At 51.1% G+C, this 23,716-nt stretch overlaps 2 protein-coding genes and 1 non-coding gene across 8 annotated transcripts; 2 read left to right on the forward strand and 1 right to left on the reverse strand.

Moving 5' to 3' along the window:
- Nucleotides 1-129: 129 nt before the first annotated feature.
- On the forward strand, nt 130-18,106 carry CCDC61 (coiled-coil domain containing 61). 6 transcript variants are annotated; one of them, XM_031458912.2, is made up of 14 exons: nt 130-182; nt 7,448-7,606; nt 7,859-7,941; nt 11,271-11,428; nt 12,018-12,179; nt 14,947-15,157; nt 15,249-15,331; nt 15,999-16,168; nt 16,283-16,358; nt 16,551-16,699; nt 16,786-16,864; nt 17,041-17,095; nt 17,582-17,660; nt 17,744-18,106. In XM_031458912.2, the coding sequence occupies exons 1-14, from the start codon at nt 164-166 to the stop codon at nt 17,896-17,898; spliced, it is 1,638 nt and encodes a 545-aa protein (XP_031314772.1). In that variant the 5' UTR covers nt 130-163; the 3' UTR covers nt 17,899-18,106. The 6 variants fall into 6 exon arrangements, with proteins under 6 accessions (XP_031314772.1, XP_031314776.1, XP_031314774.1 ...); XM_031458916.2 differs by having other exon boundaries at nt 17,801-18,106; XM_031458914.2 differs by having other exon boundaries at nt 17,585-17,660.
- TRNAA-UGC (transfer RNA alanine (anticodon UGC)) lies at nt 10,870-10,941 on the forward strand. The gene has a single exon. It is a non-coding gene; the product is annotated as a tRNA-Ala (tRNA).
- A 527-nt stretch (nt 18,107-18,633) lies between the features above and the next one.
- Nucleotides 18,634-22,675, reverse strand: PGLYRP1 (peptidoglycan recognition protein 1). The gene is made up of 3 exons (XM_031458921.2): nt 22,071-22,675; nt 19,345-19,466; nt 18,634-18,908 (listed from the first exon to the last, which is right to left on the reverse strand). Exons 1-3 carry the CDS (start codon nt 22,349-22,351, stop codon nt 18,730-18,732), a joined length of 582 nt encoding a protein of 193 aa, XP_031314781.2. The 5' UTR covers nt 22,352-22,675; the 3' UTR covers nt 18,634-18,729.
- Nucleotides 22,676-23,716: the final 1,041 nt, after the last annotated feature.

Below are 23,716 nucleotides of genomic sequence, written 5' to 3' on the forward strand. Positions count from 1 at the left end.
TGCAAGCTTCGGAAGGCGGGTTCTTCTCCGAGGCGGGCTAGAGTGACGGGTGTCTGTTTCGACTAATGGGAACTTGGCAGCTAGTAAGCCAGGACCAATCAGAAGCGAGAAGGCCGGATCCTGGGGCGGGGCTGGAGCTTCGGCCGTTGAGCCGCTCGCGAGGATGGGTGTCTGTGGAGAAGGTGAGAGGCGGCGAGAGCGGCCGATGCGCGGGCTGGGGTGGCGATCCTGGGGGGAGGGGGTGCTCTGAGGGTAGAGTGAGTTGGACAGGCAGCTGACCTGGCAGTGTGGGAATCAGGAGGGGTTGCCCTTTAACACGGATAGGCGCTTTAATGACAGGATGTGAGGCGGAGGGCAGTAGGTGAGTTGGGGGGGGTGTTTTCTGTTTCGTAGGAGGCTCTTTAATGAGGGAAGTGCGTAAGGTAGGAGACAGCAGGTGATAAAATGTAGAAATGCCCTTGTAAGACAGCCTTGGGATTTAATGAGACTTTTTAAGGCAGAGGTTTATTATAGCTCAGTGTGGAGGAGCGGAGGTCCCTGCCATCAGTTCTAAGTTTTGATTTGAGTGGAGGGTAGATGAAGAACAATATTGAGGGAGAAAATGAGTGAGGACTCCAGGGATGAGGATGTGCTTTTACGAGGTGTGAAGGCTTATGATACACGTACCCTTTACTGAGGGCTTACTATGTGCCAGGCAGCTACCACGTGTTTTTTTGTGTGACAACTCTTAAACTTCCTAACAACCCTACCAGTGGTTAAGAGTGGGGGCTCTGGCGTTGGTTTGCCCGAGTTTGAATGCTAGCTTTGCCTCCAGCCCTGTCACTAGGTGAGGTTTTTAACCCTCTTTGCCTCAGTTTCATCATCTGTAGAATGACCTCATCTCTTCTCTGTATCATTCACCTTGCAATTTCACCCAGTCTCTTGGCTTCATTGGCTCTTTAGATAATGATATTTCCAAGTGTTTATCTCCAGTCGAGATCTCTGCCCTGAACTCTAGACTCAAATGTCCAATGGCTGGCCCTTCTCTACTTGGAAGTCTAGCTGACATACAGACTTTAAAACCTTGTCCCAAACCAAACTTGGAGTTTCTCCCCTTCAACCTCAAAACCCAGTTGATGGTAGTTCCAGCCTTCCAGGACAAAAAGCTTGTGGAGCTGTCCTTTACTTCCTCTCCTTCTCTCACCCACATACTGTCTGTCAATCAGCAAATCTCACGGACCGACCTTCAAATACAAACAGAATCCAAACGTGTCTCACCACCTCCCTTGTTATCACTCTGGTCTAAGCCATCACCTGTTCTCACTTGGTCTGCTGCAGTGGCCTCTTCACTGGTTTCCCCACCTCAGCCCTTGACCCCTCAGTCAAGTTAATAGAAAAGTCAGATCATGTTGCTCCCTTGTTCAAACCCTCCCATGGCTCCCACTTCATGCAGTAAAAGTCTTCACCAAGCTTACAAGACCCCACCCGATCCAGCTTCTCCTCCTCCCTGCCCTCAACTCCCACCAATCCCATTTGTTCACTCTCAGACAGCCTGGCCCCCTTGCTGTCCCTCAAACAAAGCAAATACATCCCCACCTGGGGAATGTACTTGCTGTCCCTTCTGGCTGCTTTGAGTTCCCCCCCAGATGCCTCTGTGGCTTCTCCCTCATCTCCTTCAGAGTCTCTTCAAATGTCAACTCCACAGTCAGGCCCTCGCTGCCCACTCAAACTATAATAGCTCCTGTCACTCTGGCTCTTCGCTACCTGGCTTTATTTTCCTTCATAACACTTGCAATTACCTGACATATATTAGTGTTTGGTTGTATCTACTCGGCTCCTTAGACATCCCTCACTAGAGTGTTGGCTCCAACTGGATATAGAACTCAGCACCTAGAAGTCCACATAGGTGCTTAAAAGATGTTACTTGTACTGTTCCACCATTACCACCACTTCTTGTGGGGGGGTCTCCCCGTGATACAGGGCAGGGTTGTTGAGTTGGGAGGGTGTTGGGTCGGGTGTTCGGGTATAGATGGGGTCATAAACTGGGCAGACTGTGGTGGCCAAGGGCAGAAGGTCTCAGCTCTAGTTAGTGCTGAGGGAGCTTGTAGGAAATGCAGATTCCTGGGCGCATCCCCCAGAGATTATGCTTCTGTAGATTTGGCACCCTGCCTGGGATCCTGCATTTTCATCAAGCTCCTGCATTGATGGTGAAGGTCTGCAGCCCTCACTTTGAAAAACAAGCCAGTTCAGAGCTTGGCCTGGGACTCACCCCTAAACTCCTCCTCTGTGGCTGGCTGGGTGCTGGGCAGTGCTGGGGACACTGTCATGATCAAGACAGCCCTTTAACCAGTCTGGAAGTCAGGAAGGGCTTCCTGCAGGAAGGGACATTTGAGCTGAAACCTGGAAGATGACAAGGAGTGAGCTGAGAGGAAACCTTGGCTGTATCTCCAGAGCTTTGAACCCTGTTTCCTGGCATCATTAATTCACAAGCAGCCCCTGATCTATGCCAGGCCCAGGGTGCGGAAGATACAAGAATGATCAAAATGGTTGTGCCTTCATGGGCTTCTGGTCTGTCAACTAATCATTGACTAGTTGCACAGATGGTAACAGCTGACCGAGTGCCAGGCACTGTTTGAAGCATCTTATATGTATTAACTCATTCGATCCCCACAGTAATCCTATGTGAGCCCTTATCTGCACTTTGCTAATGGGGAAAGGCCTGGAGAGGGTAAATGCTTTGCCAGGGGTCACATTGTGGGTAAATAGTGGAGCCAGGATCTGAACCTGGGAGTCCTCAGCCTACAGCGTGTACCATGCTTAAGATGTGAGGCCATATTTGGATTAGTGTTGGGAAGGAAAGGAGCAGAGAGTTTGGAAGGAAATGGAAGGTAGTCAGGGAAGGGCAGCTGAGTGATGAGTAGAGGGATGAATGTGCCAGTCTCTCACTGCAGGATTCGAGGTGACTGTTTCATCCTCCGTAAAATGGGGACTGTTTATAATACCTACGAGAGAGCAGAATTAAGGGTGAGTCACTGGGTGGTAGGTGTGCGTGGTCCTTATCTAAGGCAAAAAGTGTTTGAGGGACAGTGGGAGAGAGAAGGACTGGATACCCGAGGAGGGTGGTGATGGGCTGCAGTGTGCACTGTGGGGGTCTGGATTGTGGGGTATTCTTAAGGGCTTTGGAGATCTAGACAATTCCAGGGGGATAATGTGGAAGGCTTTGGTTTGTATTTTGGAGGTATGCAGGAACAGGGGAAAGGGTTCTATCTAGTTCAGATTCACCCACATGGTGGGGAGGTGAGCTCAGAATGAGGGCTCAGAGGAGTCACTTGGGCTAGGCGTGAGTGTGTGTGTGTGTGTGAGTGTGTGTGTGTGTGTGTGTGTGTGTGTGGTGGGGAGTACACCGCATGGAGAGTCCTGCTAGGTCATGGCCGCCTGGAATATGCAGTGTGGGCCATGGTGGGGTGGCAGATCGTGGGAAAACAACCATCAGGGGTGGGAGCTGCCACTGGGGACTTACCCATGTCTAGTGTGGGAGATGGTGATGTGGATTTATTTGGGAGGAGCCCAGCGTGGTTTATTGTCAGCCCTGGTCCTGCTGTAAAGGCTGTGAAATCTGAAATATTCAGGGAGCACAGTTTGGGAGGAGGAGCCAGGGCCGGTGATATCACACTGGAAATGGAGAGGGGAGTCCCCTTCGTGAAAGATGGGGGTGAGGAGGGGGCTGGAAAACTGAGTGTGTGTGCTTGTGTGCTGAAGCCATGATGTCATGAGGCCCGAGAAGTGGAGTCAGGTCTGTGGAGCAGAGTGGGGAGCTGGGGTGTACACGCGGAGCGCTCAAGGTGGAAGTGCTGATGTCACGGGTTAGCGAGGGCGGAGCCTCGGAGGCACGGCATCCCGGCTGGGATGCGGGGTCGAGAAGCTGAGGCGAAGTATCTAGGAGAGACTTGGGACTGGAACAAGACAGCGACCATGATGGGTCACTGGTCGAAGGTCACAGAGCAATGGTTGGAGTCACAGAGCAAGGATGGAGGACGCAGGTAGAAGGACAGAGTCGGCGTTTGGGGGCAGGTGCTTCAAGGAGGGAGGGAGGAGCTCGGTCCTGGAGAATCCCAGAATTAGGGAGGTTAGTATTCAGGGAAGGCTCTCCGAAGGGAAGAGAGTTGGAAAATGTGTCAGTGGCGGGGTCGGGGGAGAGGGAGTTTACACAGAATTTGAGAGGGAACAGAATTCAGGTGAAATATGAGGGTTATGGAATACAGGCTGAAAATGGGGTGTGTATGGAGTAGAATGTTGGGCAAATATGCGGACAGAATTCAGGTGGAATAGTGTGGGGGACGCAAAATTCAAGTAGAATATGAGAGGACCCCACTAGAACATGGGGGGCTGGGAGTGGCCAGAATCTCGAGGCTCTCTAGGGAATGAGTGACGGGGAGCTGGGGTCAGGAAGGGAGAGTTGAGCTGGCGGGAGTGTGTGATTTATTTGGTCTAGAAGAGGGGAGGAGGGGAGCGGGCGAAGTTTTTACAGGTGAGGGAGGCAAGTGTAAGGGGAGGGTTGAATTCAGGCAGAATATTCAGGGGCTTAATATCTGGGGACTGAGATGCGGCTGTGTCATCAGGGCCGTTGGATGCAGAAAGGCCCTGCTACCTAGGGAAGGGCTATGAATGCGAGGCTTGTGTGGCAGAGTGGGGAAGGGGGAGGGTAGGGCCAGGTTGGTAGTGGTGATGGGTGGGGCGGGTCCCCTTCCTCCTCTGTCTCCTCGGGAGAATTGGTACCACAAGTAGGGTGGTGAATGGGGCGGTGAGGCTGTGTGGCGCGTCTGGTGTTCCCGTGCTGCCTCTGACGCCTTGGTAATCGGCACGGCGCGATCGCTGATTGGCTTGCGGCGTCTGAGGGGCGGAGTGTAGGACACCCGGTGGGGCGGGGCCAGCGCTGCCTGGCACGCGCGTTGGGGGCGGTTGATGAGGGATATGTTGAAATGTGTAGCTGTTTGTTTGCCCATAGTTCAGGAATGATTAACCCTCACTTTTGAAGTCCCAGGAAACGAAAGTACAATTGTGAGAGTGAATTTTCCGAGGGAAAGGATTTCCCAGATTTCGTTAGCCCCTGCAAAGCACCAGAGACCCATCCCCCAAATAAAGTTAAGAGCTTGGGTCTAGAGGTAGAAAGGGGCCTGTTAGCACGTCTGGGGTTCAGGCGCTTGTCCTTGGGCTTTTGAGGAAGGGGATCTGTGGGTGCACCTGTTGGGTGGTATTCTGGGAGACCCTGAAATTACTTGCAAAGGTTATGGGCCTATTCATTTATCTGGGGAAGGATCGGAGATCTCGTAAGATTCTCAAAGGCACAAGGACTCTAAAAAGGTTAGAAATCACTGGCCTGGAGTTTCAGGGCTCATCTTTTTCTCACAATATTATATTTTCCAATATCAGACTTTAGGAAGGACTAATTGGGGAAAGTGTGAGGACTAAAAGAGGTGATGGGGAGAGAATGAGATCAAGCACTGGAGGGGTCCTCGTGGTCTGGGTTAGGGGCAGCCCTGGGTGGTTCTGTCTTTGGAGTAGCTCTGGGACTCTGGACAGGGCCCTTTTTCTTATGGAGCCTCAGTTTCCCCATTTGTACACTGGGGAGGGATTGGGCTTGCCTTGTCGCTATAGCCCCTTTCAAGCTCAGAAACAACAACAAAGTAATAGTAACAAGAACAATGATGATTGGATGTGGGGATGAAATAGATGAAGGGAATTAAGAGGTACCAACCTCCAGTTAGAAAAAAATAAGCCACATAATCTGGTCAATAATATTGGAATAACTCTGCATGGGGATAGATGGTTACTAGACTTACTGTGAAGAGCATTTCATAATGTATGCAAGTATCAAGTCACTGTGTAATACACCTGAAACTAACATCCTGTTGTATGTCAACTATATTTCAATTTAAAAAAATGATGATGCTGTTACGTACTGAGTGTTTGCTGTGTGGCTGTGTGTCAGGCATGGGTCAGTTTTGCCAAGGATTTTGACATGATTAATTCATTTAATCCTTACACCAATCCAAGGAGATGAACGCTGTTATCCTCCTATGGGCTTGCAAAGGCCTGCAGGAACATCATCTGGCCCGTTACATCTCTGATCTCCTCAATTTCCCCCTCTCCTTCCCTCACCCTGACCTCCTTGCTGTTTCTGAAAAAAACTAGGAACATCCCACCTTGGAGCCTTTGCCAGGCTGTTCCCTTGCCTGAATACCCTTCCCCAGATATTCATCTGTCTCCCTCCCTCACTCCCCCCAGGCCTCTGCTCCCTGCAGGGTCGGGGTGGGGCTTCCTTGGCCACTTTAGCCAAAAGAGCAACCCCCAACCCCTAGCATCCTCTTTCTCCACTACTTGACATTTTTATGCCTCTAACTGTTACCGCCCTCTTTTCATTTATTTAAAAAATTTTGGGGGGGGGGGAGTTATTAAGTTTATTTATATATTTATTTTTGATGGAGGTACTGGGGATTGAACCCAGGACCTCATGCATGCTAAGCATGTGCTTTACCATTTGAGCTGTATTCTACCCTTTGTTGTCACCCTCCTGAAGGTAGGGACATAATCTGCTTTCTCTACGTATCCCCAGCACTCAGGATGGCATGTGCTTTAAAGATAAGGAATCTGGCTCCAAGAGAGGTTAAGTTCCTTGCCCACATATGTGCACAGAGCTGAACCCAAGCAGCCTAGGGCTCCCATTCTGAACCACTCCCTAGAATCCAGGCTGAGAGTGAACACATGACCCTCTCCTCCAGCTCCTCGTAGAACTAACAATGAGTAGTAGTCCTATTGGCTAAGAGAAAGTACTTACGCTTGCAACAGACCAATGAATAGATCAATTATTAATTCATTTAAATGATTTAAATGTACCATGGATAATATGTTATCCATACACTGGCTGTTCGCTCCACTTGGACCACGTTCCCTCAGGATAGCACATGACTTGTTCCCTGACCTCCTTCAGTTCTCTGCCCAAATGTCACTTCCATGGGGAGGCCTGCCCTTGACCCCCCTATTTAAAATCTCTGCCCCACTTGATCACAATACTCTGTTTCCCTTTCCAGTTTGACTTTTCTCCCCAAGTGTTTGAATAAATGAATGAATAATAAATCTATAATGAGTATAAGGATGAATAAATTAATAATCAGTAGTAGAAATTATGATTCTCTTATTGGAAATCATATTCTATGAACCAGTGTGTATTAGGCATAGTAATGTGCAGGACACAGTTCTGAGTGCTTTTATGCATATTGTCCAATTTAATCCTCATGACAGCTCTATGAGGTAGGTGCCATTACTATACCCATTTTTTCAGATGAGGAAACTGAGGCACAGAGAGGCAAAGCCTCTTTCCTAAGGTAACACAGCTGATACATGGTGGAACCAGGATTCTGGCCTTTCAGCTCCTCTGAGCCCCTCTGAGTCTCTGTCTCATTCCTCTCAGCGACACTGGCCATGGACCAGCCAGCCGGCCTGCAGGTGGACTACATCTTCCGGGGTGTGGAGCATGCCGTGCGGGTGATGGTATCTGGGCAGGTGCTAGAGCTGGAGGTGGAGGACCGGATGACGGCCGACCAGTGGCGAGGCGAGTTCGATGCCAGCTGTGAGTGTGCCTGTCTTGGTGGGCTCTCCTGTCCTTCCCTGGGATCAGCTTCTCCCAGAAGATGAGACCAACCAGGATCCTGTCCATCTGCCTCTTCTACCTGACCAGAGGCTCTCTAAGGTGGGGAGGGGGTATATGGCTCATTCCTCGGGCCAGAGGCAGTGGTATTGGGGAAAGTGAGAAAGCTTGGGTGCATTGCCCTTGGGTTGGGCAAGTGGTCAAACCTCAGGAAGGACTTTTCTCCCTACCTAGTCATCGAAGATTTGACTCACAAGACAGGGAACTTCAAACAGTTCAACATCTTCTGTAACATGCTGGAGTCAGCCCTCACCCAGGTAGGGGCCAGGGCTGGGGGCTGGGGGAGGTTTCTGTTTCCTGAATCTCTGGGAGGGTAGATACCCACCTGATGTATGCAAGACCTCTGCCTTGTCTTTCATTGAAAGAACAAGGCTATCTTTGTCTTTTCTTCTTCCTCAAATGTAAATGGCTTATTCTGATCGTAATTCAAATGACAGTGATTCTCATGTAGAAAATTGAAGTCACAGAGAAATGTAAAGAAGAAAGTAAAAATCACTCCATTCCTAATACTCCTGGTAATATTTTGTTAATATTGTAATGAAAATCACTCCAGCCATTTCTCCATTTCCCTATTCACTTGTGAATGTGTGTGTATGTATGTATGTGCAGATCTATAATTTTATAGATAAAGTTGATATATTTCCTAAGGAATTCTGTAATCTGCTTTTAAAAGATTCAGCAATATTTCAGTCGGGGTAGGGTTTAGCTCAAGTGGTAGAGCACATGCTCAGTATGCATGAGGTCCTGGGTTCAATCCCCAGTACCTCCTCTAAAAATAAATAAATAAATAAACCTAATAACCTCAAAAAAAAGATAAAACAAACAATATTTCATAAAAATTTACAAAAAAAGGATAAACAATATTTCATAAAAATTTAGTCACATCAATGAGTACAGCTAATCATTCATCTCATTTACTAAGCATCTATGTTGTGCCAGGCACTGTGGTAGGCACAGGGAATACAGCGTTGAACAAGAGACAAAATTCCTGCCCTGGTGAAGCTGATATTCTAGTGGAAGAGACAGACAATTGAAAAAAAATATAATGTCAAGTAGTTAAAAGTATTAATAGGAAAAAAAAAGCAGGTTGGAATTTAGAATGACAGAATTTCTATTTAGACATTTAAAAATTGTGAACTACGTAATTTCTCTGATTACAGATGAAATATGCACTCATAAAACTGTGATGATACTAAAGTAATGTGTGACTGAGAAAGTGAGAGTCTAAATCCCTTACTGTCTCCCATCCAAGACTGTTAACATTTTGGTATCTCTAGGTATAATGGGCTGTATGTATATAACAGCACAATGGCCAAGAGCATGGACTCTTAAGTCAGATTTATCACTACCACTTACTACTTGGAAGCCCTGGGCCAGTTACTTCCCCTCCATGTCTTAGTTTCCCTATCTGTGCTATGAGGATGATAGTAGTCCCCATTTCATAGTGTTGTGAAGATTAAATGAGTTACAGGTAAAAAGCTTAGAATAGTGCCTGGCTCATAATATACATGTATTGTCTATTTTTATTATTATTACAACTTCTGAGTTTGTTATCCTTGTTGGTGGTTGCCTAGTATTCTACTGTGCCCATGCATTATGATTTATTTAACACAGTGGTTCTCAAACTTTTTGGCCTCAGGACCCCTTAGGCTCTTAAAAATTACCGAGGACACCAAAGAGTTTTTGTTTACGCAGATTTCACCTATCAGTATTTGTTTGCCACGTTCTAAATGAAAACCGAAAATATAAAGATATTTATGAATTCACTGAAAAATAACAATAGCAAACCTGTTATTTTTTTTTAATTTGTTTGTTTTACTTATTTATTTTTTTAATGGAAGTACTGGGGATTGAATCCAGGATCTCATGCATGCTAAGCATATGCTCTACCACTGAGCTACACTCACCCCTCCAAACCCCAAACCTGTTATATGTTAACTTAAATAACATTTTTATGAAAAATACATTTTCTAAAACAGAATTACTTAGTAAGAAATATAACAGCCTTTTTTTTTTTTTTTAACTTTTTGCAAGTCTCTTTAATGTCTGGCTTAATAGAAAACGGCTAGATTCTCATGTGCTTCTGCATTCAGCCTGTTGTGATATGTTCTGGTTGAAGTACATGCAGAAAAAAAATCTGCCTAAGAAAGATCTGTAGTTGGGAAAGAGAGTCCTTTAATAGCTTTTTCAGATAATTGAGTATATCCTCCTTCGCTAACACATTAAAACTGGACATGTGGTAGTTTCTTAAAGGTTTGTTGTAATGTGGAGTGTGAGACCATATCAATGGACTTTTCCTATTTTGTGACCTTAAAATCTCTTGATGTACTTTGCCTGGATCTCTTAGCCATTTTGTAACATCACGCATTTGTAACACCATTTGTAACACCATACGTTGGTCATTTGGAAAATATTGGTTCACTGAGTTGTGCAGATCTTCTTGGTCATTTGGAAAATATTGGTTCACTGAGTTGTGCAGATCTTCCAAAAGTTGACACATTTCATTGTACAATACCAGGAAGTCACATTTGTTAAGATTCTCACCGATATGACCCAGGAAGTCTTTCAACATTGAGAAGCCATCAAGCACACAGTGGCAGAGACAAGTTTTCCAAAATTCTAATTTTCGCTTTGAAGTTTGAATTTTCTTGTTGGCAGCCAATACCGTGAGCTGTTTTTCTTGAAGTGACAGGCTCACTTTGTTCATTTTGGAGAAAATGCTTGCCAAACATCCCAGACTGAATAACCATAGTGTTGTCTGTCAGTCCTTTTTCAAGTAAAAAAATAGCGTTCCATGAAAAAGTGGCTAATTTAGCTCAAAATTCAGTCGCACAAGTGCTTTTCCTGAGAAAATGTCATACTTTGGTATGTGGCCCAACGTGTACTTTGCATTTTGTCACACACAGTCGTAAAAATCTCAATGGTCAAGATTCAATAAAATGAATCATTTTTACGGGTTCATCAAGAATATTCCTAGGCTTCATTTTCTGTGTCTTTTATCTATTTATTTGTGTGTTTGTTTCTCCCTCCTTCCCAGCCCCACTGCATGGCCGTGAATACAATGGCTACAAGTACCTTTGATGCCACTGGCTTGCTTTCTGCTTGTGGGCACCAGCAGTTCTACCCACCAGGACTTTTGCACCATCGGTGTAAATGTCAGCACAGCAAAGGAAGCAAATGAGGGTGGGGGTATAGCTCAGTGATAGAGCGTGTGCTTTGCATGCACGAGGTCCTGGGTTCAATCCCCAGTGCCTCCATTAAGGGGAGAAAAAAAGAGGGGCAGATGACATCTTAGTATTGACCTCATGGACTCCTCTGAAAGGGTGTCAGGGACTGCCAGGGTCCTCGGACAATACTCGGAAGCCACAGCACTAAGCCATTCCCCGTGCTTAAGCATTTAGGCTCTTTCCAGTCTCTCCCTCCGATGATGTCCTGTGCCAGCCCCTATGGGGCAGGGACATCTTGATTACCAGCCTCAGTGTCGGAAAGCCCAGCAGCCCACAGAATGAATGGAGTGTGTGGGCTGGATGCTCTGGGTATGGCCATGCTGGGTCTTGTGGCGACTCCTCCCACTCTCTCCCAACAGAGCAGTGAGTCGGTCACCCTTGACCTGCTGACCTACACAGATCTGGAGTCCCTGCGGAACCGAAAGATGGGGGGCCGCCCAGGCCCCTTGGCCTCAAGATCGGCCCAGCTCAACTCCAAGCGCTACCTGATCCTCATCTACTCTGTGGAGTTTGACAGGTGGGTACAAGGGGATGGCTCCAGGTCCAGGCTGGTAGCTGGTGGGCAGGTGGGAGAGAATGGATAGGACTTAGGAACCCCTGGTACCCAGGGCGAGGTGGGGATGTTGCTTAAGCCTTGCCTTTGGAATCTTCAGTGTTAAGGTTTATATCACTTAGTATTGTGTTTGAGTACAAGTAGCATGGTAACAGCTACCAGTGTCTTAAACAAACAATGGTTTATCACATAACAAGTTGTCTAGGTTGGTGGCTGCTACTCAACAGTTTCATTAAGGACTCAGGCTCCTTTTGTTTTGTTTTTGTTTTTCTTTCGTCATCCTTAATGTGTTGGCTTTTTGACGTCATCCTTATCGCTTCATGGTCACAAAATGGTTGCTGGTCGTCCAGGCGTAGCATCTGCTTCAAAGCAGGAGGAAGAGGAACAGGGCTGTGCTCGCTAATTGTATCTACTGTTTTTATTAGGATAGCAAAAGTGTTCCCAGAAGATGCCCAACAGATTTCCTTTAGTGTTTGGCCAAAAATGTTCACATGTCCTTTCCCAGAAGGATTCTTGGCCTCTGAGATGCCACGGTTCTAATCCTCCTTCTCAGGATTCACTACCCGCTGCCCCTCCCGTACCAGGGCAAGCCAGACCCTGTGGTCCTGCAGGGCATCATCCGTTCATTGAAGGAGGAGCTGGGCCGCCTTCGAGGGCTGGACGGCCAGGACACTCGGGACAGCCGGGAGACTGAGATCTGGCACCTGCGGGAGCAGTGAGTCCAGGGTGGGGTGAATGGGCGGTTGGGGCCGGGGGCACACGTCCCATCATGCACTGATGGCCCAGTGCTTAGCCCTGTTGGAAGGACAGCCATCCCTCGTTCGCCAGATATTTATCCTGAGCCCCTCCTCTGTGCCCGCTTTGTGTTAAGTGGTGCTGGGGACACAGCAGTGACCAAGGCAATCCTGGCCCTGCCCTCCTTGGGGCTCCCAGTCTGAACAGATCTGTATGCAGACAGTGAAGGCTCACCATGGTTGGGGCTTGGGAGCCCAGAGGGAGAGTTGACCATGCCTGGTAAGGGAAGGGTGTTCTAGGTAAAGGGAACACCATGTGCAAAGACAGGGTGTGAGGTAGGGCTACATTCAGTTGAATCTACCTTCACTGAGCACCTCTTTTGTGCTGGCGCCTTCCCTGCCCATCGTGTAGGGGCAGCCCAGGGGCCAGATAGACATTGATCACATAACCCAGTGTAGCATTGCAAATGGAGATGGGTTAGACAGGAAAGGGAGCCTGTGCTATGGGAGGTGGGAACAGGAACTGATGGGGTCTCAGAGTGGGCCAGGTGAAGGGGTGGGGAAGAGTGTTCTAGGCAGAGGGAATAGCATGTGCAAAGGCCTTGCATTAGATGGGAATATAGTGAGGACGATGAGGAAAGAGTGAAGTGAGGAAGGGCTCTTGGCATATTTATTGAGTGCCTGCTGTGTGCAGAGGGCTATGGAGGGGCTGACTGGGACTTGGTCTCCACCTGAAGGGGGCTCCACTCCTTGGAGAGGGCTAATACTATTTTTAGTAATAATAATAATAGAAGCTAATGTTTATTGTGCATTTAACTGTGTGCCAAGGACTCTGCTCAGTGCTGCATGGTTTACTTCATTTTATCCTCACAGAGTAGGCACTACTATCGTCCCTATTTTATAGAGGAAGAAACTGCGGCCCAGGAAGTCTGGAGAACTTGCCCCAGGTTCCACAGTGAAGTAATACGGCCAGGCTAGATCTTGAATCCAGGCAGTCAGCACAAGCCCCCTTTCGTTCCTCAGCCACTGTACACTGTTGGCAGCTGCTGGCCCAGAACTGAGCACCCAGTGCTGACAGGGAAGACCAGACTTATGCCCTCCCGGGAACGGGAGCTCATGAGGCTGGAGAATGGAGAACCTTTTGAGTCTTCCCGGTGCGTTTGCGTGGGTGCGTTAGTGCATGTGTTACCCAGGATGGCCACGAGGTGGCGTTGTCTGCCCTGAAATCCATAATCAGCCGGTTGCTTCTTACATTCCTCTTCCAATCTTGGAGTTCGGGAAGACTTCAAGATTCATTCATTCATCCATCCAACATTTACTGAGTTCACACTGTGTGCTAGGCACACTGCCTGGCCCTAGTTGATGTTTATTGAGCCGTTACTGAGTGCCGGACAGAATCTTAGCACTCTTTATAGATTCCTACAACCTTATAGGTAGGTATTATTATCATCCCACTTCACAGAGATGTGAAGTGAAATTGTCCCAGGTCACCCAGCTTGTAATAAGTGGTATAAGCTGGGCGTCGTCAGCCTGGGCACAGAGCCTGTGTTCCTACATAGTGACCAGACAGCTAGAGTGAGGATGCAGAGAGAGAACAGATAATCACACCCATCAGTGCCAGCTCCACTATGATTGGTGCTGGGAAGGAAATGTACAGTGAGCCAGGAGAGCAGGAAACAGAAGGGAGTGACCTAGCCTAGCTGGGGGGTAGGCCGACTTCCCTGGGGAACAGGGACGTGATGTTTGAAGGATGAATGGAGTCATTCCTGCCAGGAGGAGAGAACTGCATTTGCAAAGAGCACCAGAGAGGAGGTGGGAGGAGGGGAGGGGAGGGGGGAAGTCAGCTGAAAGGGACCGAATGGGGACACCCCTTGGGGAGTGTGGGGGAGACACAGATTTTTAAAAATGTTTTATTAGGAAAAATCCCAGGAACACACAAAAGTAGACAGTAGTATAATGTACATGTACTTGCGCCCCAGCTTCAGCGGTTGCCTACATTTTTGCCCATCTTGTTTGTGATCTACATCCTTTCCTCTCTCCTGAGAAGCAAATCCCAGATATTGTATCTCCTCTGTAAACACTTCAATATGTATCTTTAACATATAAGGGGGTCTTTTAAAGACATATAAGTACTGTTATTATATCCAACAAAATTAACAAAAATTCCTTCGTATCATCTGATACACCCAGGGTGTATATGTTGACACCTCTCTGGTTATCTCACAAATATCTTTTTGCAATTGTCTTGTGTGAATAAGTACCCACATATGACCCACGTTGCAATTTGTTGTGTTTCTTAAATCTCTTTATTACACCCCCCCCCCCCATTTTTCATGCTACTTCTTTGTGAAAGAAGCCAGGTTATTTGTCCTGTACAGTTTCCCACAGTGTGGATTTTGTTCATTTTGTCTCCATGGTTCATGTATTCACGTGTCCCCTGTATTTACTGTGAAGTGGTTCAGATTCAGCTAATCAGATTCAGGCTTCTGGGATGACACCTAACTCGGTGGTGCTGTGTATTTGCCTACTGTCAGGTGCTGTTGGAACTGATGAGTTTGGTTGCTGAGAGCTGGATCCCTGTTTTATAAAATTCCCATCAGCCCAGACTCTCTTGGTGGTTTTCATTCGCACTTCTCTAATTACCGATCAAGAGATGGTGCGTGCCCGCCCCGGTGGAGGAGTGAGGATATGGGACCGTGCCCCTCACCCTGCCCCAGCTCTCGCTGTCTTCCCTCTACCTCCTCCCAGGGTGTCGCGCTTGGTGTCTGAAAAGCGCGAGCTGGAGGCCCAGTTGGGCCGATCGCGCGAAGAGGCGCTGGCTGGGCGAGCGGCGCGCCAGGAGATCGAGTCACTGCGCGGGCTCGTGCGCGGCCTGGAGCTGGAGCTGCGGCAAGAGCGCGGCCTCGGGCACCGCGGGGCCGGCCGCCGGAGCCAGGATTGCCGCCGGCTGGCCAAGGAGGTGAGGGGGCCGGGCTGGGCGGCTGGGAGACCGGCAGGGCACTAACCTGGACTTCAGTCTGGATCTCTACGCTCCGCTTCCCTCCCGGCAGCTCGAGGAGGTGAAGGCGTCGGAGCGGCGCCTGCGTGCCCGGCTGAAGACGCTGAACGCCGAGCTGGCCATGTACAAGAGAGGGTGAGCGGCGCGGCCCGGGGTGGGCGGGGCCTGGAGGCGAATGGGCGGGGCCTGGAGGTGAATGGGCGGGGTCTAGGTGACGGGGCGGGGCCGGGTAGGATGTAGAGGAGGGCGGGTGAAGCCTGAGAGTGGGCGGGGATGGAGGGATGAAAGGGGCCTAATGGACGGCATGGGGCTTAGGGAAGGACTCAATAATTGAAAACGATGGGAGGAGTCTGTAGAGAGACGGGCCGGCCTGCGGCGGCATTCAAGAGTCTGGACATGGAGATAGGGACCAGAAAGGGGCGGGGCCTGAGGTCTAGTTAAGCGAAAGGGCGTGGCTCAGTAGGTGGGGATCTGGGTTATGTTTGCTGGCGTTGATTGGGGTGGGTGTTGAAAAATTAGGAAGGGGTTTCCAGGGAACTGTGGAAGATCTCTGCGAGAAGGGTCAGGTGAAAGTGTGTTAGGATGTAGAGAAGTGACAGATGGGTTATTTGGGGGTTTTAGTGGGGCTCTGAGAGAGGTGGACTTTGGGAGGTTTCTGTGAGAGTCGCGTGTGAGGATGTTAATGGCTAGGAGTTGATGGGAGATGAGCCTGAAGGTTCGGAGATGGTGCGGTCCAGGAAGAGGCTTAGGAAAGGAGTTGTTGTCGCCGGTGGGAAACCAGCAGTGGGTTCTGTGATCCCAGGAGGCGGACTCCGCCGGTGGTGCAGCCTTCAGCCCGGGAGGATCGGGCTTCGACGTCTCGGGAGCGCTCCACGTCGCGTGGCCGTGGCGCCGCCCGGTCCTCATCCCGGGAGAGTGCCCGCGGGGGCCGGGGTCGAGGCCGCCCTGCCCGCCCCTCGCCCTCGCCTACAGGTCTGTGACAGCCTTGCCCTGCCGGTGGGAGGAGGTGGATGGGAATGGAACTCTGGAGGCGTGATCCTGTGACTCCAGCCTCCTCTTCTCTCCACACCCCCCGCCCGGTCCTAGGTGGTCGCGTGCCCCGTTTCGACCCAACAGCCTTTGTGAAAGCCAAGGAGAAGAAGCAGAGAGAGATCAAGATGAAGTTAGCACCCATTCCCTCCTCACCTATCCACATCCCTGCCCCTTTACCTGACCCTCTGACCTCTGGCCTCATCCATCCCCATCTCCCATCTCCATTACCTGTCACCTGCTCCATCTCTCCCCTTTCCCCTACCTGCTCCCGCAGCGACGCCCTTCCCTGAATTAGGTGGGCGGCTCCTTTCTCGTTCCGTAGGCAGCAGCAGCAGCAGCAGCGGAACCGACTGGGCAGCGGAGGAAGCGGTGACGGTCCATCCATCTCCTGGTCTCGCCAGACTCGGCCCCCTGCTGCCGTGACCGGCCGAGGAGACGCGGCTAACCGCTCCCGAAACCGCAGCTCCTCCGGTAACTGGACTGGAGTGCTCGGGGCTGGCAGGCCGTCTGGAGGGACTGGCAAGAGCGAGAGGCTCACACTCTCCTTCTCCCTCTAGTGGACAGTTTCCGCAGCCGCTGCTCCTCCGCCAGCTCCTGCAGCGAATTCGAGGATTTCTCTGAATCCCTCCCTAGAGGGTAAAACATGGACTAGGGGAAGGGATGGCCTGCAAACGGGTGTCAGGGGAGACTGGAAACAGCCTTTTGTAGAGAAATTGGGTGATAGAAGCTGGAGCCTTGAAACTAGGGAAGAGGGAGAGGTGGCAGGTGCCACAGTCTCCTTCCATTGGTCCTTGATTACTTTCTCCTCTCAGCGTTCGCTGCCGTGGGAAGCCCCGCAGCCCCACAACCTGGAGTGGGTCCAACACGGTGAGTGCCTTTCCTCAGGCTTTGGACTAGACGGCTAGCATTGAACCACCAGGAGCTCTCTGTCCCTTTCTCCCATGATTCCATGCTAGGGGATCAGGTTGTAGAGGTGGTCCCGAAATTCCTCTGGAGGCAGTGTTTTGAGACCTTTGGATTGGAAGGGAGGATGGGTGGGGGCAGAGGACGCCAGTTAAGAGCACCGGCTCTGGCCTCAAGTTCCTGGGTCTTAAAACCTGGCTCCCCTTCCTGTAACCTGTGTGACTTAAGGTAATTACTTAGCTTCTGTACCTCAGTTTCTTTATCAGTTAAATGAGAATGGTTATAGCATTCACCTCAGAGGGTTCTGGTGAAGATACAAGGAGGTTATTGTGCATTTAAGTGCCCGGTGGGATCAACTCATTTTTTATGTGGTCCTTTGGTTGAGAATTTCCGGTGGGATCTGGGGGGCTGGAATAGAGGGTGCCTTATCCCCTTTCCTGCCACCCCCAGCAGCAGAAGTCCACCCCCTTGGAACGCGGCCGCCATCAGAGACGCCTGGCCAATTCAGGGGGCTGGGTCCCCATCAAAGGTGAGCCTGGGCCTCCACATCTCCCTCTCACCTGCCCAAGAGCCGGCGGGATGGTACTGAGGGCGGCATATTGGGCTCCGTAGCTCCCTGCGGCTTCAGGCCCTGCACAGACCCCCCGACCCCAACGCCTGCTCTCGCAGAGTACAGCTCCGACCACCAGGCAGCTGACATGGCCGAAATAGACGCCCGCCTGAAGGCCTTGCAGGAATACATGAACCGACTGGACACGCGGTCGTGACCTCGGAAAAGTACTGCCCTTCCAGCCCCACCCACCGCTGGCTTCGGCGCGGGGTGGGGCCGGTGTGTCCTGGCCCCGCCCAGATCCCTGCCCCTCCTGGTGCTCAAGAGGTCTCAGGTGTGTGTGACCTTGACCCCTCCCTCTCCCGCAGGCATTGCAGGCTGGGAGGGTGGGTATGTGCATTTTGTAAATAAACGTATTTGCCCTCGGGATCCCTCAGCTTACACTGAAGGGTGGGGTGGAGTGGGGAGAAGTGAAGCTTGGGTGAGGGGTAACTGGGACCTGTGTGTATTTCTGAACTTGTCTGTGACTGGGAGGCAGATTGGGGTACAGGCTCAGGGAAAACTCCCGCACTCTCGAAAGCAACGAAAGGAGTGGGGACCTGAAGGGTGGGAGTGATCAGCTCATCCCCAGGTGGCCCAAGCAGAGATGCTGCACAGGATGTCTTTGGCGGTGTGGTGGAGAGGGGGTGTCCTCCAGCATGGTTCACTGCCCAGCAGCTGAGGACCCCTGAGCTGCTTTTTGTGACATGTCGGCCGACTTGGTGCTAATTCCTGCACTCTGACCTGAGACCTCTGGGTTCTGAGCTGTGATGTTACTTCCAAGCTGGGATCTCTGGGGTCTTGGTTCAGGGGGCCTCTGGGTTCTGAGCACCAGAGAGGACTGGATGCTAAGAGGATGGGGCTGTGGTGGCTGGGGTCTTGTGAGAGGGAGAGAGGGCAGGGGACATGGGAATACAGTTTGAGCTTCACCTTTATTGGGGGGGGGGGAGAGGCAGTGGGGTTTCTGACAGAGTGGGGATGGGAGCGGTGTGCCGAGCCGGAGAGGGCCTCATGCGCGGTAGTGTGACCAAGTCTGGATGATTTCGTAGAGCCGGTCACCTGGAGAGAGGGTCGGCTGCACATCCCGGTGTCCTTTGACCTCGTAGTTGGATCTCAGGGCTCCCAGAGCCACACCACAAGCCAGCAGATTCTGGGCTGCCCGGAGGGCGCGGGGCGGGGGCACTCGATCTGGGGGAGGGTAGAGGTAGGGGTTAGGCTGGGGCTTCCTGGAAAGGCAGAGGTAGTGTCGGGTAGTGCTTCTGATTGTGCACTCCAAGCTGGCCCCCTAGGGCCTAGAACCCAGTCTGCCACTGCCAAGCAGTGACTTAACCTCTCTGTGCCTCAGATTCCTCATCTGTGAAAGGGGAGAATGACAGCACTTGCCCAGAGGTGCCCAATAGCTAGCTGTCATTTACCAGACACTTCTTAGGTGCCATGGACTGAGCTTCACTGAAGCTGTGCAACTGAAAATGGCCTTTACCCAAAGGAGAAACAAGGCTCAGAGAAGCAGTCACTCGCCTGAGGTCACAGAGCTTGTAGCTGGCAGAGCCTCCCACTGACTACACACCATGCTGTGTCACCCCCCGAGCTCCAAGTCAGCCTGCAGGCTGGACAAGTCACTTACTCATATAGTTGCCCATGAAGGAGATGCCTATGGATATGGGGTTCCAGGTGGGACCTGCGTGGGCGCCCTTGATGTTCCAGCCTCGGCCTTCGTACACGAGCCCATCTTCTCCGATCAGGAAGCTGCATGGGTGGGTGGGCTGGATGAGTGAAGGAGAGCTTCCTGGGGGAGGACTCCCACCCATCCTCTGCTCACCCCGCCCCTGTCCCTGCCATTCACACGCCATTTCCCCAACACCCTCCCCTCATCTTCCACAGTAATAACAATGACCATGGCCCTTGCCATTGTCAAGCATAGCTCTACATGCACCTTTTTTCATCCTTGCAGCAACGCTGTGAGCCACCACTGCCCCCATCCTGTAGATGATCAGAGAGGAGGCAACACCTGCCCAAGGTCACACAGCTGGTCTGGGGCAGAGCCAGGGTTTTCACCCAGGCCTCTCATGACTCCTACCCACGTGGTCTGATTCCTTGCTCTTTCCTGCCTCCCTGGAGGATTCATTGAGCTCTTGGTTTGCTAACTCATCTGTAGTCCTCACAGGCAGGCACTGTTATCCCCCCCTCCCCCCTTGAAGCTGAGGATGCAGAGACTGAGATTATTTAGCCAACATCATGTCCTAGAGTTAATGCTTCTCAGAACTTTCCAGTGAGAAGTTCTTCTGCCCTCTCCCCAGGCTACTTCCTGCTTCCTCTTCCCTGCCAGGGTGCATTTGAGTGACAGGATCAGGGACTCGAGGGTTGGCACCGCAACCAGACACAAACCCCAAAGCCTCAGCATCTGTCTCTTTGAAGTTTCCAGTCCTGGGACTGGGAGCAGATCCTTAAGACTCATTCAGCACATCTTGATTGAGGGAGTCTGATTTGGCAATTGCAATTAACTAGACAGCATTTTGGAGACACAGGATTTTCCACCTCAGCCCCCTGGCTCACACAGTCACCGATGATGCACATAATGTGGGAACTTCTGAATAACAGATCCTGAATTTGCCACTTGGAAAGCCAAACTCTTAGAATCTAGACTGAAGAAGCTAGAAATACCACAGTGATCCTGGCCCCAGGCCTAGGCTGGTCAAGGCCTGCCACAGCCCCAGCACCTGGCACAAACCATTGGTGTTCTCTATACACTTGTTAAATGGATGCATCTAATTTAAACCTCAACCACCACCACCAAATGGATGCATCTAATTTAAACCTCAACCACCACCACCAGGTGGGTATAGTCAGGAGCTCCATTTTACAGGTGAAGTAACTGAGGCTCCAAAGGAGACGCAACAAGGAATGGGGATTCAAAACATTTGAATCGGGCTCTGAATCCTAAAATCTGAGAAACAGATTTCAGTTTGCTTTTCTAAAAAGTGATTTAAGCCACTTTGCGGAGTTAAGCTCTGGTCTTTGTTACTTCAAGGGAAACACTTAGAATCAGAGCGCCTGACCCTTGGAAACAAAACTTTGAAGTTGGAGACTTTGAATTGTAAAACCTTGAGCCAGAAGAGCTGGGGATCCCCTTGGAGGCATCTAGATCTCTGAGTGAGGCCCTCAGATTTCCCACCCTCACCCCAGCCCTACAGGAGCAGTCTAAAGGTGGAGCCTGGGAGCCTGCATTTCCAGTCAGCTGATTCCAAAGCTCTCTTGCTGCAGAAACCCTTGTGCAGGACCCCAGACTATTACCTTGGAGAGGGAGCTGGTGGGCATGGGCCCCAAGAGGCAGAGCTAACCCATCTCTACCCCTGTTTCTGCCCTCTGGCCCCCCTACAGTCTTTTCTCTACCCAGCAGCCAGACGGAAGCAGGCTCATATCCCTCCCATGACTCCTATTTTACTCAGAGTAGAACTCAGCTCCTCCCCATGGCTCACAGGACCCTGTGCCATCTGGCCCCTGCGAAGCCCTTCCTCACTTCATGTCACTCTTCCCACCTACTTCCAGTCACCCTGAACTCTGTCTTTCAGACATGCCCCACTCACTCGGCCTTCTGGCCTTTACCTCTGCCATACCCCCAGCTCACTACAGTCTTCCCTGGGCTCCCCTTTGCTGGAGCCCTGCCAGTCCCTCTGTTCCTTTTCTCATCGCTTCTATTGCCACCTGTCTTCATCTTGTTGACTTAGCTTGTCTGTCACCTGTTGCTCCTTGCTGGTCTTATTTAAATCCCTTTGGGTTGGATTCATACTGTTCATAGCTGTATTCCCATCCCAGCACCCGGTGCACAGCCTGGCACGTAGTAGCAGGTGCCAGGAGTCCAGGGATTTGGGGGCTGCCACTCCACTGAAGGTCATGTCCTTAGCGTTTTGCCTGAATTGGCTGGCTTAGTGATGGAATGGGCCACCATCCTATTGACTTTGGAGAGGAGGAAGATGAAGCTGAAACGGAGGGTGAATGCCTGCCCCAGGGCTCAGCCAGCAGTTAAGTGGATCTGGGACTGGAACCTGGCCATGCCTAACCGGCCCGGGACTTCCCCGAAAGGACACCTTCCTGTGTGGTGGCAAAGTCTGTCCCTTCCTTTGAGGGGCAGAGCTTAAACTGCCACCCCTTCTCCTCCTAGCATCTTTTTGCTACCTGCACACGCCCAGCCCTAAGTGGATACCCTGGGGAGAAACGATGATGCTGCACGGTTGAGTAAGGGGCCCGGGGTGTCAGCCAGGTGGCTCTAGAGCCCGGTCCTGCGGTCTCCCACGCCTGCACACCTCTCCCTCCCCAGTCCCGGCCCCAGACTTGGCTCCCGTCTTCACTCACTTGTAGCCCACGTCGCACCAGCCCAGGTTCCGCACATGGTAGCTTTGCACGTTCTGGGCCTGCTGCGCGCACGAAGCCGGGGTGTCGCAGTGGCTGCCCGCAGTGTGCGACACCACCACGTAGCGCACCGGCCGTGTTAGCCTTTCTCTGCACTCGGACGCCAGGGCCCTCCACTCTCGGCGGGGCACGATGGAGCCGCAGGCCGGCGGGTCTTCTCGAGCCGCTCCGAGGCTGAGGAGGGCGAGGAGAGCCCAGACGAGAAGCACGCAGTGCCGGGTCATGGCAGGCAGATCGCGCGGGGACAGCTGGCACCTCGCGGCTGGCCCTGTGCTTTTATCTGCCGGGGCGGAGTGGCGGGAAGGTCTTGCATCACACCACCAGGGACTTTCCGGTGGGACCCCAGACTCCACTTCCTTCTCTGGTGGGGTTGCAACCAGGTTGCTATGTGGTCAGATCCGGGGGAGGTGGGGAGGTGGGAGCCCGTGGTAAAGCCAAAGGGCCCCTCACCTAGCCGAGAGCAGGGGTGGGGAGAGGCACACAGGCCCCTGGGCACCTTGCCCTGTGATTTCTGGAGGACCTAGGGTCTGGATCCCTGCCCTGCTTTGTCTCTCCTCTCAGTGGGGCATTGGACGGATCACCAGGAACTTAACGCGGAAGAGAGGCCCCGGGCCTCTTCTCCCTTCCTCCTGCATGGCTGAGGAACAAAAGATCCCCCTTAAAAAACCCTCCTCCCAGGCCTAAGCCCGATGTCATTTAACCCTTGCAGCAAACTGAAGAGATGAATATTGGGAAGCTCGTTTCACAGTTGAGTAAACTGAGGCCGGAAGAGGGCTAGTAACCGTTGCTGACACATGGGAGACAGTAGAGCCTGGTGGCCCAGTGCCCCCGTTCAGAGCCAGGCTGCCTGCGTTTGAATTCAGGTGACATTCCAGCGTGTATGCTAGGGCAGGGACTTCACCTTTCTGTGCCTAAATTTTCCTTACCTACAAATGGGACTGATAATCGAAAGTACCTAACTCATAGGTCAATCCCTTAGAAGATGTCTGGCTCATACTGCCACGTAAGCATCACAGGGACTTGACCTCAGATCTGTCCTTGGTAGTAAGCTACATGCTTTGCTTTATATGTGTGCCTCCGGCACTTCCCTTCTGCACTAGAGGGAATCCGTGGTCCAGAGAGGAATAGCCATTTGCCCAGCATCACTCAGTGACTTGGGATCACCTGTTGAGGCAGAAGGCTTTCCCAGGGGCTTTGCCCTACCCAGGCCCCATTTCCCACTCCCTTCTAGAGCACCTGGTGAGTTCAGGGCAGGCTGCCTGGCTTGTTCTTCTTCCTTTCTTTCTACTTTGTTAGATTAAAAAAAAATTTACAGGGGGGAGGGTATAGCTCAAGTGGTAGAGCACGTGCTTACTATGAGGTCCTGGGTTCAGTCCCCAGAACCTCCTATTAAACAACAAACAAACAAATAAGGAAACCTAATTACCTCCCCCCTAAAATTTTTTTTTTCACAAAAGTAACATATGCTAGCTGTAATGAGTTGAATTGATACAAAATGTTAATCACCTGCGTTCCACTCCCTCCAGCCCTGCCCACCTGAGGTCACCAAGAACAAAGTGGTATGTTTTCTTCCACCATAATCTCCGTGC

This window comes from Camelus dromedarius, chromosome 9, assembly GCF_036321535.1.
Source record: "Camelus dromedarius isolate mCamDro1 chromosome 9, mCamDro1.pat, whole genome shotgun sequence".
Classification (NCBI taxonomy): Eukaryota; Metazoa; Chordata; class Mammalia; order Artiodactyla; family Camelidae; genus Camelus; species Camelus dromedarius.